This window comes from Crocuta crocuta, unplaced genomic scaffold (assembly GCF_008692635.1).
Source record: "Crocuta crocuta isolate KB4526 unplaced genomic scaffold, BGI_CrCroc_1.0 scaffold141, whole genome shotgun sequence".
NCBI lineage: Eukaryota > Metazoa > Chordata > Mammalia > Carnivora > Hyaenidae > Crocuta > Crocuta crocuta.
Window position 1 is genome coordinate 3,378,484 of NW_027527951.1, and position 15,655 is coordinate 3,394,138.

The 15,655-nt window shown below is 39.7% G+C and overlaps 1 protein-coding gene and 1 long non-coding RNA gene across 3 annotated transcripts in view; one reads left to right on the plus strand and one right to left on the minus strand.

The window, feature by feature from the left end:
* Nucleotides 1-11,063, plus strand: part of LOC144221948 (uncharacterized) — a 25,718-nt gene extending 14,655 nt beyond the window's left edge. The window contains exons 2-3 of the long non-coding RNA XR_013332232.1: nt 9,250-9,328; nt 10,919-11,063. This is a non-coding gene — a long non-coding RNA (uncharacterized LOC144221948). The remainder of the gene's footprint in view (nt 1-9,249; nt 9,329-10,918) is intronic.
* The window catches only part of TERF1 (telomeric repeat binding factor 1), a 40,964-nt gene that overhangs the window by 23,312 nt on the left and 1,997 nt on the right, over nt 1-15,655 (minus strand). For both annotated transcript variants that reach the window (XM_077752445.1, XM_077752444.1), the window contains exons 2-5: nt 10,382-10,477; nt 5,982-6,103; nt 4,222-4,308; nt 608-757 (exon numbers count right to left, since the gene is read on the minus strand). In XM_077752445.1, the coding sequence (XP_077608571.1) occupies nt 608-757; nt 4,222-4,308; nt 5,982-6,103; nt 10,382-10,477 (455 nt within the window). The remainder of the gene's footprint in view (nt 1-607; nt 758-4,221; nt 4,309-5,981; nt 6,104-10,381; nt 10,478-15,655) is intronic.

A 15,655-nucleotide genomic window follows, 5' to 3' on the forward strand; every position in this document is an offset into this window, starting at 1 on the left:
CGAGATCATGACCTAAGCGAAAGTCGGACGCTTAACCGACTAAGCCACCCAGGCGCCCCACAAAAAAATTTTCTTTTAAAGGAACTTCTTCAGGGGCACCTGGGTGGCTCAGTCGGTTACGGCTCAGGTCATGATCTCGCGGTTCATGGGTTCGAGCCCCACTTTGGGCTCTGTGCTGACAGCCAGCTCAGAGCCTGGAGCCTGTTTCGGATTTGTGTCTCCCTCTCTCTGACCCTCCCCTGCTCACGCTGTCTCTCTCTCTCTCAGAGAAATAAATATAACATTAAAAAATTTTTTTTTAAGAAAAGGACCTTCTTCAGTCCAATTTTACTTTTTATAAAAACATGCAAAAATTTTCTTTAACTTACTTTTCCTTCAACTTTTTATTCTGAAATTTGCCCAAATCTTATTTGAAAAAGTTTAAAAGACATTGCAAAGATCACTGATAAACCCTTTAGGTTCACTAATTGTAACATTTATCCATTCTTCTACAAAATCATTAAATAAGATTCCAATTAGTTTTTAAGGATTTCTATTTTAAGTATTCTCCTTTCTTACAACAATTTCTCCTCAGTTTATTGTTAGAGTCTCTCTGAAATATGCATACCTTCATAAGAAAGGCTGATGATTTTTCACTTATTACACAATTCACATAACTCTTAATTTTCTCCATCATGTGGCTGTAGCTGAAGTGTTGAAAAATGGAGTGGAATATATCTCTCTGAGAGATTACCATAAGCAATTTCCTTTTTAAAGACTAAAGAAAACAGGAAAAATGTATTAACACATACATCAAAAAAATACTAATTTCGTCACTTTAATTTAAAAAATCATATTATAAACTCAGGGATACATGAGAACCTAAAAAATTATGTTTTAGGGGTGCCTGGGTGGCTCAGTCGGTAAACGTCTGACTTTGGCTCAGGTCACGATCTCACGGTTCATGGGTTTCACCTTGCATAGGGTTCTGTGCTGACAGCTCAGAGTCTGGAGCCTGTTTCAGATTCTGTGGCTCCCTCTCTCTCTCTGCCCCTCCCCTGGCTCATGCTTTCTCTCTCTCTGTCTCAAAAATAAAGTTAAAAAAAAATTCTGTTTTAAATGGCCTCCCAATATATTTTTTCTTACTTAAAAAAAAAAAAACCTACTTTGTATTTCACACACATAACAAAAGGATTAGAAAATAAAATTATGAACCTGAATGTTCATTGCCAANGTCTCTCTCTGTCTCAAAAATAAAGTTAAAAAAAAAATTCTGTTTTAAATGGCCTCCCAATGTATTTTTTCTTACTTAAAAAAAAAACCTACTTTGTATTTCACACACATAACAAAAGGATTAGAAAATAAAATTATGAACCTGAATGTTCATTGCCAAGCTTATGAAAATAAAACATCATCTGAATAACCGAAGCCCTTGTTTACTACCAAAATGATTATACCTCCAGCTTCTCTCCTCAAGGTAACCATTATCCTGAGTTTAGAATTTACCATATTCATGTATTCCTTTAAACTTGAACTATGTATGTATGCACCCATAAATGTATGGTACTGTGTAGCATATGTGTATTTTCTGAAACTTGTTATATTTTGCTCAACTCTGACATTTATTTATGTTGATTTTTTATAGAATTAGCTACTTTCACTGTTGCACAATATTCCACTGATCAAAAATACCATTTATTCATCCATTCTTCTAGCCTTTTGAAAGCAGTTAGAGGCTATTTTCTATTACTGCAATACTGATAAAGATTTCTCTACATGTCTTCTTGTGCACAGTACAAGTTTTTCTTGGACATCAGATCTTTGAAGGCTGGTTGCACAATAAAAGCTATAGAGCCTTCAAAAACTTCTACTTCTCAGGCTCCATTCCAGATCAATTGTCTTAGTGGGGGCTGTTTTTGTTTTTTGTTAAATAAAACTTCATGGCTTTTAAAATGTGCAGTAAAAGTAAAAAGTTACTCTAGGGTATTTATCTAGAAGCAGAATGGCTAGAATGTATACTTCTAGATTTTGCTAAAATGCTCTCCTAAGTTTAAGTACTAATTTACATACACCACAGAGAGAAAGGTATGGCCGCATTACCATTTCTCTACTCTCTGGGCCAACTGTTGGTATTCTAAGATATTTTAATTGTTGCCAGTCTGAGGTATAGGAAATGCTATTTCAATATATTACTTGGGATTGCGTTGATTACTCATCAGAGTGAGGTTAAGTGCTTCTTCTTATGCTTTATGGCTATAAGTGAAGGTTTCCTCTTCTGTGAGGCAGAGTGGAATTTTCAGTAGCCTCATGGCGCTAAGGCAAAAAAAAGTGAGGACAGGGAACTCAATAAACATAATCAGGTTTTCGGCTGAGATCTCTGGAGGGTCACAGCCTAGGAACAGGGGCAAATTAGAGACAAACTAAGTCTAAATAAAACTACAACCTACTTGACTCCGCTCAGTCCCTCAATGGATCAAGGTGACCACTTTTATACTCTATACCAGCATATGAAAAGGTGCCCAACTTCACTAGTCATGAGAGAGAAAAACTAAAACCCAGTGTGACAGTACTACACATTTGCTGGCATACTAAAAGGAAACCCACAGAGAAGGTCTGTGAAGCAACTGGAACTCTCTCACACTACTGAAGGAACTGATATAACCACTTTGGAAAACAGTTTGGCAGTTATCTACTAAAACTGAGTACGTGCATACCTTATAACCCACCAAATCTATTCTTAAATATATACCCAACAGAAACACATACATTTGTTCTACAAAAGACGTGTAACAGGAATGTAACAGCCAAAAACTGGAAATAATTGAAATGTTTCTCAACAGTAGAATGGATAAGTTGCATATTCCAACAATGGAACAATGAAAATAAATGAAATATTGTTAGAAGCAACAACATGGGTCAATCTTATATAAACTTGCTATATGACTATATTATATAAAGTTTGGAAACAAGTAAAACTAATCTTGCATGTCACAAGTCAGGATCCTGGTTATCCTTGAGAAGGTGGGATGGTGACTGCAGGGTGCTGGTGATCTTCTTTTCGATCTAGGGGCTCATCACACAAGTATGTTTCTTTTGTGAAAAGGCATCTATTTATATACTGATGGTACACGCATGCTACTAAAGGTATACTACTGTTCAATAAAAAGTTCACTGAAAAAAATATAATTACCTTATTTCTTTAAACAAGCTTAAGTTATTCCAACAACACTGTTTGTAATATTGAAAAACTAGTAAGTTCTACTGACTTTAACATTGCGTTACACATATACACAAAAACTACTAGTGATCACATAAGAGACCTCCAGAAAAATAAACTATGTTTTTTCCTATATCTGTGCTGCCCAGTATGGTAGCCATCAGCCCCATGTAGCTACGGAGCCCTTGAAATAGAAGACCTGAATTTAGACAGAAGTATAAAATACACATGAGATTTTAAAAACTTCGTACAAAAAGGAGGCTGTAAAACATCCCATCAATACTTACTTATGTTGATAAAATGTTAAAAATTATGTTTTCGGATATACTGGGCTAAATGAAATACTAAAATTCATTTCAGTCGCTTCTTTTCAATTTTTTTAATGTGGCTACTAAAACACATATGTGACTTGCATAATTTTTCTCTTGGACAGCACTGTTCTATCTTGTCTAAAAGATAAGTTTAAAAGAAAGCATCCCTGGGGTGCCTGGGTGGCTTAGTCGGTTAAGCGTCCGACTTTCGCTTAGGTCATGATCTCGCGGTTCGTGGGTTCGAGCCCCGCGTCGGGCTCTGTGCTGACTGCCAGCTCAGAGTCTGGAGCCTGTTTCAGAGTCTGTGTCTCCCTCTCTCTCTGACCCTCCCCTATTCACGCTGTCTCTATCCTAGAAATAAAATAAAAATAAAAATAAATAAATAAAAAATAAAAGAAAGCATCCCTTTCTTCCTCCAGTGTTCTCTCCATTTTCCTCACTCCATACAGACAGGTTTAAAATTTCTGACTCTAGGGCGCTTGGTGGCTCAGCTGGTTAAGTGTTTGACTCTTGGCTTTGGCTCAGGTGACGGTGTCTGTTGGAGCCCTGTGTTGGGCTCTGCACTGAGAATGGATCCTGCTTGCAATTCTCTCTCTCCCTCATTCCATGTCCCTCCCTGGCTCGTGCACGCACCCTCAAAATAAATAAACTTCAAAACAAAACAAAAACAAAAAGAAAAGAAAAATAAATTATGATTCTAATTTAAGCAACTACCTCACAAGAATTCGAGTCATCAAATATTCTTTCAAAGACTTCTTCTGCTTCTTTAAAATTGCCATTTTCCATACAAACAGCTACAGCCTAAAAGACAGGATGACAAATACATACCTTTTTAAACATGTATAATTGCTGTTTAATATTGAAATAAGTCCTGTTAAATCTAAACTACTTCACTAAAAAATGTGATAAATGATATAAAATACCTTTTCAAAGATGAAATAACTGTGGTTTGAAAAAGACGTTAACAATTTCATTGGCCCTTGGCATATTTACATAAATGCCCAGCATTCTAGCTCTTTCAAATTTAGGCTAATTAAAAGCAGGGATTAAGGGGAGTCCTGGGTGGCTCAGCTGGTAGAGCATCTGACTCTTGATTTTGGCTCAGGTCATGACCCCAGGGTTGTGGGATTGAGCCCCACGCTGGGCTCTGCACTGAACATGGAGCCTACTTAAGCTTTTCTCTCTCCCTCAGCCCCCCTCCCCCACTCACATGCACTCTCTAAAATAAACGACAAAAAAAGCAGACATAAATAAATTAGGAGCTACATTATGTACATTTAGGACTGAACTAAATATTAATTTGAGCAAAAGGGAAATGAGAGAGGTAGTGGATGGTGTTTATGATGATTAGGATATGTAAAATTAGCTAGTTAGGATCCTTGAAAATCTCTAATAGAAACCTAGGAAGCCAGATGCTTCTGAATAATCACTTTATAAACTGGCCTTTCTGATATATTATGTGGTAAGATATGGGACTACCATTACCATCTGGGTAGCTTTGTAAACTTTGGCAAGCTATTTAACCTCATGTGCCTCAGTTTCCTGGTATGTAAAGCAGTGAAAATAATAGTACCTATCTCATAGGACTGTTTTAAGGATTAGAGTTCTACATGAAAAGTGCTTAGAATAGTATCTTATGAATAGCAAGCAATATATTTGCTATGAATCTATGGTAGCCCACTCAACTTTACCCTAGTGTACTAATGATGGCTTGCTTCGTCTAGAACCCCCTCCAAATACTGGCATAACCTGACAAAGCTCTTTGTCCCAGGCTGAAATTCTTAAAAGTAGCAGTCATATTTTTGCCTGTTCTCTTCTGGTCTTAATTCTACTTGACAATCACCATACTAACAATAATTCCTTTTTGGGAAGGTGGGCTTTCATCTGGATTTTCTCTCCTACCCAACCATAAAATAATTTTCTAAAACTGAGGAAAAATGTATTTAACTGAAACAATCCTTAGTATTTGCTCTGCCTGTTAGCAAAACATAGTTCCCTGCTATTGTACTTTGAATGACTTTTTTAGCTCCTCACTCTTTAACAGATTATTCCTAAAACTCTCTCTACATAGTTAAAATTTTACATTCCCTTATTCACAAAAATCTATTAATTGCTTATCAAATATTTTCATATTTGTAGTTTTTAATAGGAATTGAGACAGTACAAATTACTGATTTTTGAAAGCTGCTTTGTGATCTTTAAAATGGTGCCATATATTTTCTTGAGTGGGGTCTATGTGTGTGTGTGTATATACATATACACACATACACATAGCAGTAGGAAATATGAAGTCCCAGCTCTTAGAGCTTGTATTAAAGAATGGAAACCAGAGGTCAAACGTCTGAAGAGAATAAGTATATTAAATTTTACTTTGGGTTTACTGTCCAATTTCTATTAAGTGGCTCTAGATTGCTCTAGATGTTATATGCTTAGATTCTACCAGAATATTAATATTAATAACATAATATTCATACCTGAATTTTAATTAAATTCTGTATTTCTTCATGAAGTTTGTCATGTTCCTTGTCAATTGAGGCCCAAATCATCAGGGCTGATTCCAAGGGTGTAATTCGTTCATCACTTTCAAACTGTGCATCTTTTAAAACCAAAACAAAAATAAGTAACTTAGGAAGCTAAGTAGAACCTTACTTTGGCCAATTTTTAATGAATTCATCTCTTTAAATATTTACTGAATATATACTATGTGCCAGGCAGTATTCCTGTACACAGCAGTTTAGGTAAGTGATTTTAGTTTTCAAGTTAATTTCCTTTTCTTCTTTGAAAAATCTGAAGGAGCATTTAACTGTTAGCAGTTTCAACGATTTCTACTTTATGTCCTGTTGTCTTCTAATTGTTTCTTCAGCAGTTTGCTTATTTATTTAATGTTTATTTATTTTGAGGGAGAGAGTAAGAGAGAAAAGAGAATGAATCCCAAGCAGACTCTACATTGTCAGCACAGAGCCTGATGTGGGGCTGGATCCCACAAACCGTGAGATCATGACCTGAGCTGAAATCAAGAGTTCAATGCTTGACTGAGCCACCCAGGCACCCCTCCAACATTTTAAACATAAAAATGTATTAATGTGTAGAGTAAGCCTCTTTATATTCCAGGCCCTGTGCCAGGTACTTAGGATATGACCTGGAAGAAGAAAACAGTTCCTGCCCTTATGAAACTCAAGTGCTAATTATGAAGAAAGACAAATCGATGTGACTGGTACTTTGTTAGAATCATGTATTATGCCAGTGCTTCTCAGCTCTAGCTATACCTCACAATCATCAGAGGAGCTTTAAAAAACTACAGGGGTGCCTCTATAGAGTACGACTCTTGATTTCGACTAAGGTCATGATCTCAGTCGGGTTGTAAGATCAAGCCGTTAGTCAGGCTCCCCATTAAGCATGGAGCCTGCCTGAGATTCTCTCTTTCTGCCCCTCCCCTGTGTGGTCTCTCTCTCTCAAAATAAACAAACAAAATAAAATGCAATACCTAGACGCATCCTTTAGAGACTGATTTAATTAATTAGTACAGGGTAGAGCCCCTGCATCTGTATTTCCCAAAAACCCTCTAGGAGGGTCTAATGTATCTGAGGAATAGAATATCAACTCCACGAAAGGATACTAGAAGAGAATCCTTAATGAAATAGAAACAATCCAAACTGGAACGCTGAGGATAAACAGGAGATGACACGGATGGGAGGGGGAACATTTCATGAAGGCAGCAGCAGAACATAAGGCAGAGGAGTACAAAAGATATTCACACTCACAGTCAACACGTATTAAGGTTGTATTATGTATTAGGCACTATGCTAAGCACTTAACATGCAACAGCTCCTTTATCCACACAATTTCTTTAAAAGGGGATACAACAGTATCAACTTTGCCTTTTATAAAGTAGGACCTGAGATCTGGAGAGGTCACACAGCTAGCAAGTAGTAGAAGCAGACTCCAGAACACTTAAAAACCACTTAGTTTGTCTCAAAACAAGGTGTGTTTCAGGAATAAGAAGATGCCTGGTAAGGCTAGAGTACAAACTGGAAAGCACGAAATTGAAAACGCAAAGGCAGATTGCCTAATCTTTCTTTCTTAATTTCACATTTCTTTTTCTTTTACAAACTGACTTCAGGGGCGCCTAGGTGGTTCGGCCATACAAGCGTCTGACTCTTGATTTTGACTCGGGTCATGATCTCATGGTTCATGAGGTTGAGCCCCGCAGCTGACAGTGTGGAGGCTGCCTGGAATTCACTCTCCCTCTTTCTCTGTCCCTCCCCTGCCTGGCTGTGTGAGTGCTCCCTTTCTCTCAGAATAAATAAACATTAAAAAGAAAATAAAAACTCACTTCAATATTTGTATTTCCTACTAAGCTTCTTGACTGACACTACCTAACCTATCTCATTAATCTGCCTTTCTTCTCATAAATGTGAGATGTAGGAGAAAAAAATGTATCAATGTTAAATCCTAACTTCAAAAATTTCAGAGGAGACTTTCACTTTCAGGCAGGATGTAGGATACTGCAATAGGCCAGCACTCCCAGTACAGCTAGAAAAAGGGGGGACAAATTGCAAAATCATGTTGCTGGAAACACTGGATAGTGGTAGAAGCAAAGAGAACTAGCTTTGCTTCATCTTCAGGGAGAGAATCCTTTTGAGGTGAGTCAATGATATGTGGCTTTTCTTTCCTGGCCTCATTTGCTCATAAGACTGAGGATTCAGTGAGTGCACTCCAGGCAGGGAGATTTTACTGGGGTAAGAGAAACGAGGAAAGCTTCTGGCGGTTTCCTGGGGGCTAGCTTGGTGGACTGGAAACTAGAGGAAATGAAAACACATGGCTGGTTTTCCCCTCAAGTCATTTGGTGAATTCTGGGGCAGTTCAGAAAGTTGGGGTGGAAAGGTAGGGCAGTCTCCCAGAGTTGTACAGAACTTAAAAAATAAACTCCCATGAGAGAACGGAACATGCCATAAACAAATACCTGCCATTAAGGACATCTGCCACACTGTAAAGCTACATGGGGCAGGAGACTAATGCCAGTATGGTAGCCACTGATCATACATCATTATTAAACAGTTAAAACATGGCTAGTTCCAAATGGAAATTGCTTTAAGTATAAAATATACCCAAGATTTCAAAGACTTACTGAAAAAAAAGGGGGGGATAAAATGTCTCATTAACATGTTTTATATTGATACACAGTTTAGAAATACTGGGTTAAACAAGATATTGCCAAAATTGGGGCACCTGGGTGGCTTAGTCAGTTAAGTGTCCGACTTTGGCTCAGGTCATGATCTCACAGTTCGTGGGTTCGAGCCCCGCGTCGGGCTCTGTGCTGACAGCTCAGAGCCTGGAGCCTGCTTCGGATTCTGTGTCTCCTTCTCTCTCTGACCCTCCCCTGCTCACGCTGTCTCTCTCTCTCAGAAATAAATAAAAAACATTAAAAAAAAAGATATTGCCAAAATTAAGTCCATCTATTTCTTTTCAATTGCATATACAGCTCACTTTATATTTCTATTAGACAATGCTGCTGTTGAGCAACCACTTAGGAAAAAAGCAGAAGAGTTTTATATATAGCTGAAAATCCTCCATATAAATTAGAATAAAATTTTAATTGCTGCCTCACTTGAGTCCATGATAGTGAAATACACTGATTCTTGACAATTGATATGTGCCTGTTATGTCTAAGATATACCCAAACAGGGATCCTGGTGAACTGTAAACCACGGGGTCACACACACATTCTGCATTTCTTTCCAGAAAGAAAGGAAAGGTTGGAGGAAGGGTTGTCCGGGAGAAAGGAAGATCTACTGAACAACTGCTGACACGTGAAACACAGGTGGGCACTTTAAAATATTCTGTCATATTTAATTTACAAAACAACTGTTAACAACCATGTTAACTTATCATCTGCATGGTCTGGAATTCTCTGATTGTGTCCACATCAAGATGTTTTTCTTCTTTAGCTATAGGCCCAGACTACCTAGAGTTCTGCTCCCCCATATTTACTCTGCTTCTGGTCCTATTCACTTATGGTCATGCATTAGCTGCAGACCCGGTCTCCCCCTCAGCAGGAAGCATGCTGTGTGAGCTGGAGTGAGGCAGCAAGGGGCCTGAGAGTGGTACTAATGCACTGGAATTTCGCCATCCTATGACAGCATTAGAAGTAAGCAGTTTCATGTTAAGTACTGCCTACCACTTAGCACTGTTGGGGAAGCATTTTGTAAATGGTAAAAACCAATACAAATATGTAATTATTTTTATCAAAAGGTCCTATAAATGACCATACTGTAAATATCATCTATTACTAATAAACTGAAGCAGGCTTGCCCATTACAATCTAAAATTACCTGTGGAGATAAAGGAGAGAGGTTCATAGCTACAAATCATATATGCCTATCTAAATAAGTACTAAAATCAAGTTCAAATAAAAGGTTTCAATTATCATAGTTGCTAGTAAAAAACAGAATGTATATGAAAGTAAGAGTCACCAAAGTTACCCTACAGTCAAATGTAAAGTGAAATTTCCAGGCGGTCCATGAAGCGTGGCTCCCCATGTGTCGGAATCACCATGGAACTTACCAGAAATGCACACTCCAGGGCCCCTCCCATCCATCCCATCAGGAATTCAGGGCAGGGAAGGGGACTCAGCATTCTGTTTTTAAACAGGTGTCTGAATAACTCCGGAGCAAGCTAAGTCTGACCACCAGCGCTCTCAGGAGATCAGAACTAGGTTTCTCTGACTTGCTTACGATATGCTTGTACAGATGGACGTGCCAAACACATCGTGCAAACTCAAAAACAACTAACAGCTCCCATGTGTTTCTTCTCATCGTTTTACCTTTAACACAGATTAAAACCTTTCCAAAATAAGATAAAAACACATATTTACCAAGGGTTTTTCCTGCTGCAACTCTTGTCAAAAACTGACATATGTATATAGTTTTCAGCTGATAAGCGGTTAGACTCGACAGCCCATGAATAATAGCTGAAAAAGAAAGGCATGAAGTTTATTAAAACTTTTTTTTAAAAAAAGCCAAACTTGACCCAGCAGTGCCTCTCTGTGGTTGGTTGGGTAATAGGCTGTAAACATGCAAAAATCATAAATTGAGAGCTATGTTTTTATTTATAGACCATTTTTTTTAAATGAGAAAAATAGCAGTGAACGTTTTTCTTGCAAAATAAAAACAGATTTTCACATGCAGAATAATAAATATTTAAAAGTACTTCCACAGGTAGCGCTCTACACTAACAAAAAGGGGGATTTAGACTCAAACTGTAAAATGTGTCAAATCATTAGCTGGAAGTTTATTTTATACTTTAAAGCTCCTAACATTAAAGGAAATATTTTATATTACTTTGGTCAAGGTTTCAGATAAGTGAGTCTGTTAAATTTACAAAGAGTTAAAAAGCCTATTTCTTGGGGCAGGATGGCGGCAACGGGACGGCCCTGAGTGCGACCAGCTGCTAGACCCTAGGTCCCATGGCCTTTCCAGAGGGCCGTGCGGGTCCTAAGAAGTGAGTTCACAGCCCGACCCAACAAAAGCACGTTGGCTTTCTCGCCATGGCCATGGGGTCATCCTGAGAGAGCCTCTGCCTGGAGGGGCGGCAGCTCCTGGGGGGCTGCAGTGCGAGCGCCCCACTGAGGCACGAGGCCGGTCAAGCAGGTCTCGCTGTGCCCACAGGTGCGACATGGAGCGACATGGAGCACCGCAGACTTACAGGCAGGGGGCAATGCCTCCCCCCGGGGGGAGGGGGCGCTCTGCTGGCTGTTCTGTGCTCTCACCTCAGCGCTCCGCAGGCAGAGACGGCAGGGGGCGCACCAGGCGTGCCCCGCTGGCTGGGGTGACTGCGGCGGCAGGAGACTGTGCAAACTCCCAGGGTGCGAACACAGCTGAGTGTGGGGCCACAGGCCATGGGGAGAAAATCACATGCAGCTCATCTAAGAGGAATGTTCAAAAGCTGCCGCTCAGCTCTCACAGAACAACACTTACTCTGGAAATTCGAAGGGGCCGTCATAGACGTGCCCTTGGTCTTCACTGTGTTCATCAGTGACAGCTGGACAGAAAAGTTCTGGAAATATCACTACCTTTACTCTTTGTCAGAGGCCTTAGAGGTCCTATCGCAGACGCAGACCATAGAATTAACGAATTTGTGGCACTCCTTCCTGGGAACGTGGGGTGGCAACCTCCTCTCCGTCTCGTCTAGATATCACAGGAGCAAAATCGAGTAGAATAGTTCCTTTCCCTATTGTCATTTGGTTTGGGACAGGACGTTATGGGGCATACACGGAAAGGAGGCAGCAACTTTAGGCCTCAGTTTACCAACTATCTTTCCTTTCCTCTGCTACTTATTTAAAACTTTCAGGATACAATTTCAGCAACAACAACAACAAAAAGATTATTTCTCAGCCAAAACCTGTTTCTCCTCAGCCCTAACCCGAAGGAAGAAATAAAACTGCAGATGTATAAAAACAAATTTATTAATATTAGTCCTGCAAATATTTGGATGCTGACCCACATGTAATGCTAGGCAGTGAGAATGATGCTGAGTAAACCATAATCCTGGATCTCAGTGAGTTCATTACTATGTAGCAATGAAAGACAGATGATTGAATAATTAAAGTGGAGGAAAGGAAAAAGACCAGAACAGAATGCTATAGATACATATAACAAAGAAGCCTTAGCGGGGCGCCTGGGTGGCTTAGTCGGTTAAGCGTCCGACTTTCGCTTAGGTCATGATCTCGCGGTTCGTGGGTTCGAGCCCCGCATCGGGCTCTGTGCTGACTGCCAGCTCGGAGCCTGGAGCCTGCTTCAGATTCTGTGTCCCCCTCTCTCTCTGACCCTCCCCTGCTCACGCTGTCTCTCTCTCTCTCTCTCCTAGAAATAAATAAAAATATTAAAAAAAGAAACAAAAAACAAAAAACAAAGAAGCCTTAGAATGTATTTTAGTAGTTAGTTGGAGGAAGGAGGTAGGAAAGCTTCTCTGAGGAAGTTATATTTAAAGAAAGACCTGAAGGCACCACTGTTACACTTCTCCCAGGGATAGGTTGGTGTGTATAAAGATTAAATCAACTAGCAAAACCAAAAAGCAGTCTTACAGCTACTAAGCAAATAAAAGACAAATACATTCACTTGTAATTATTTCCTCAATTCTAAAGTAGCATAATATTATGCTGTTACAGAGATTATCTGGACCAAAAACAATTTAATTAAACAGTATTCAGAGAGAGCACAAAATTTATATAAAATTTAAACAGTTCAATATTTACTTAACGGCTACTGCTAGCCAATGTTAGTTTAACACACAAACCAAACGTTAAAATTTCAATGCTACGAATGTTAATAAGTATGATATAGGAGCAAAACAAAAGAATCTACTCTCTGCTAGGGAAGAAAGTCAGACCTCTATCTTCACCTCCCTCCATATTCAATTTAGTCCATATGCAATACCTACAAATACTGCTGCCCTTCTGTTCTTCGTACCTGCTAGTCATAAAACAAAACAACACAAAGAAAACCTCCCCTGGTTGAACCCGGCTATTTGCTTTTTCCTCACCTGTAACCAAACACTGTTGACAGAAACACACTAGGGAGATCTCCTGACTGGCTACAATAGCCACTGTACTTAAGCACTTCTAATATCAGGCACTACTCTAAGCACTCCACACCAGCGGTTTTCAAAGTGGAGTGATTTTTTGTCCTTTAGGGGACGTTCGGCAAGGTCTAGAGACAATTCTGATTGTCATGAGTGGAAGGGAGGGGCTTCTAGCATCTGGTACTTGTGGTCTGGGACTCTGCTAAATGTCCTACAATGCAGAGGAGAACCCTCACCTTCACCCCTCCACTCTCATGCATGCACAGAACAAAGAATTATGTAGTGCAAACAGATAGTGTCAACAGTACTGAGGTCGAGAAACCTTGCTTTATACCTATCACTTCATGTGTTTCTCTCAACAGCTCTGTTAGGTATAAATACTATTATCACCACTTTACACATGAAGAAATTGAGGGGCGCCTGGGTGGCTCAGTAGGTTAAATGTCTGACTCTTGATTTCGGCTCAGGTCTTGATCTCATGGTTCCTGAGTTCAAGCCCGCATCAGACTCTGTGCTAACAGAGAGGAGAATCCCTCCTTACACACACACACACACACACACACACACACTCTCTCTCTCTCTCTCTCTCTCTCTCTCTCTCTCTCTCTCTCCTACCCCAAATAAAAAGATGAGAAAACTGACCTACCAAGAGGTAAGTAACTTGCTCAGGTCTAATAGCTATAAAGTACCAGAGCCAGGAATCAAACTCAGACAATTTATTCTGGAGCCCATGCCTTTTTTTTTAAGTTGATTTATTTATTTTGAGACAGAGAGCGAGGGGGGAGGGGCAGAGAGAGGGAGAGAGAGAATTCCAGGCAGGCTCTGCTGTCAGCATCAGCCAGAGACAGACTAGATCCTATGACCTCACACCTGAGATCCCGACCTGAGTAGAAAAAAATTAAGAGTCAGATGCTTAACGGACTGTGCCACCGAGGCGTCCCCTGGAGCCCATGCTCTTAATCACTATCTTAACTCCTTCCCATGGTGAGAGATCAGTTAGAAATAACAGTCTGGAAAAGGCCTTTCTAAGTTAAGTGAGGTGTGAGAACCATTGTGAGTCAGAATGAAGGAGCTAAGAATATTCTAGAAAGCATCAAGGGTTGTGTGTTTATTGCAAAGTGTAGTAAATGAAATCCTATAAAAGATAAAAGGGAGTCCTTTCAGTCAAAATTGGAAAATACAGAGACAACACTATGTTCACAATTTACAGGTCACTGATTAGCAGCGCAACTTGAAAAAATAGTTTACTCTCTGTGGGTTTCTGTGCCCTTAACCTAAAAATAATACAGGTGGCCTAGATTATTCCTCAGGTCTTGACCTAGAACCTCAAAAGAAGTCTCTATTTTTTAGAAAGGTTTTCAATTTACAGAATTATTGTGAAGATAGAAACCCTACAGACCCTCCACCCAGTTTCCCCTATTAATAAAACATCTTACATTAGTATGGTATAGGTTACATTAATGAACCAACGTTAATATATTATTAACTAAAGTCCATGCTTTATTCTGTCTTAGTTTTTTTGGTATTGGGATTTGTCTGTTTTTATCACAATGTGACTGGAGTTAAGAAGTTCTGAGAGGAAGATCAAAGAGGTAAAATTCCATATTCAATACATCACATAAAGTGCACATACTACCCACTGTCACTGTTCCTGTTGACCTTGACCTACGTGTGAGGTACTCTTTGTTAGGCTTCTCTACTGTAGTTTTCCTTCCCAACTCCACACTGCTCTTCTCAGAATACTGTGTGCACAGCCCCCACGTAAGGAGTGAAGTGGTCCGCTTCACCTCCCTGACGACACAGAAGCTACATAAATTACTTGGAATTCTTCTGCAGGAGTTTCTTCTCTCATTTATTTATTCCGTCATTTACTCACATCAGTATAGACTCAGATAATTATTTTACTTTTGGGTTCTGATTCAAATTATTTTTTTGCTGGAGATGCTCTGGCCATTGGGAGCCCTTACAGCTGGCTCCTGCTCCCTTTGTACCCCCGAAGTTTTCTGTTTGGGGGTTTGCTTTTAGTACTTCCTTCCTTTCTGGCACAAGATGCTCCAGTCCATCCTGCCTATTTCCTGTGCCAGTTCCAGATTCAGGCCCTTTCTCCAAAGAGCTTTGGTTCCCTTTACTGAGGAATGGTATTAGAAACCAAGCCTCCGGTGCTAGGTTACTACTCGGAGTTACACTGCTTCTGTGCCCTTTCACCTACCAGGATAAGAAAATGAGCAGATGTGGGGGCGCCTGGGTGGCTTAGTCGGTTAAGCGTCCGACTTTCGCTCAGGTCACGATCTCGTGGTTCGTGGGTTCGAGCTCCGCGTCGGGCTCTGTGCTGACTGCCAGCTCAGAGCCTGGAGCCTGTTTCAGAGTCTGTGACTCCCTCTCTCTCTGACCCTCCCCTACTCATGCTGTCTCTCTCCTAGAAATAAATAAAACATTAAAAAAAAAAATTAAAAAAAAAAAAAAGAAAATGAGTAGATGCTAACCTGTGTCTAGATATGTACAGAAATATGCATATACATTTGTAGAGTATTATGCTGAGCGAAATAAGTCAGGCAGAGAAGGAAAAATA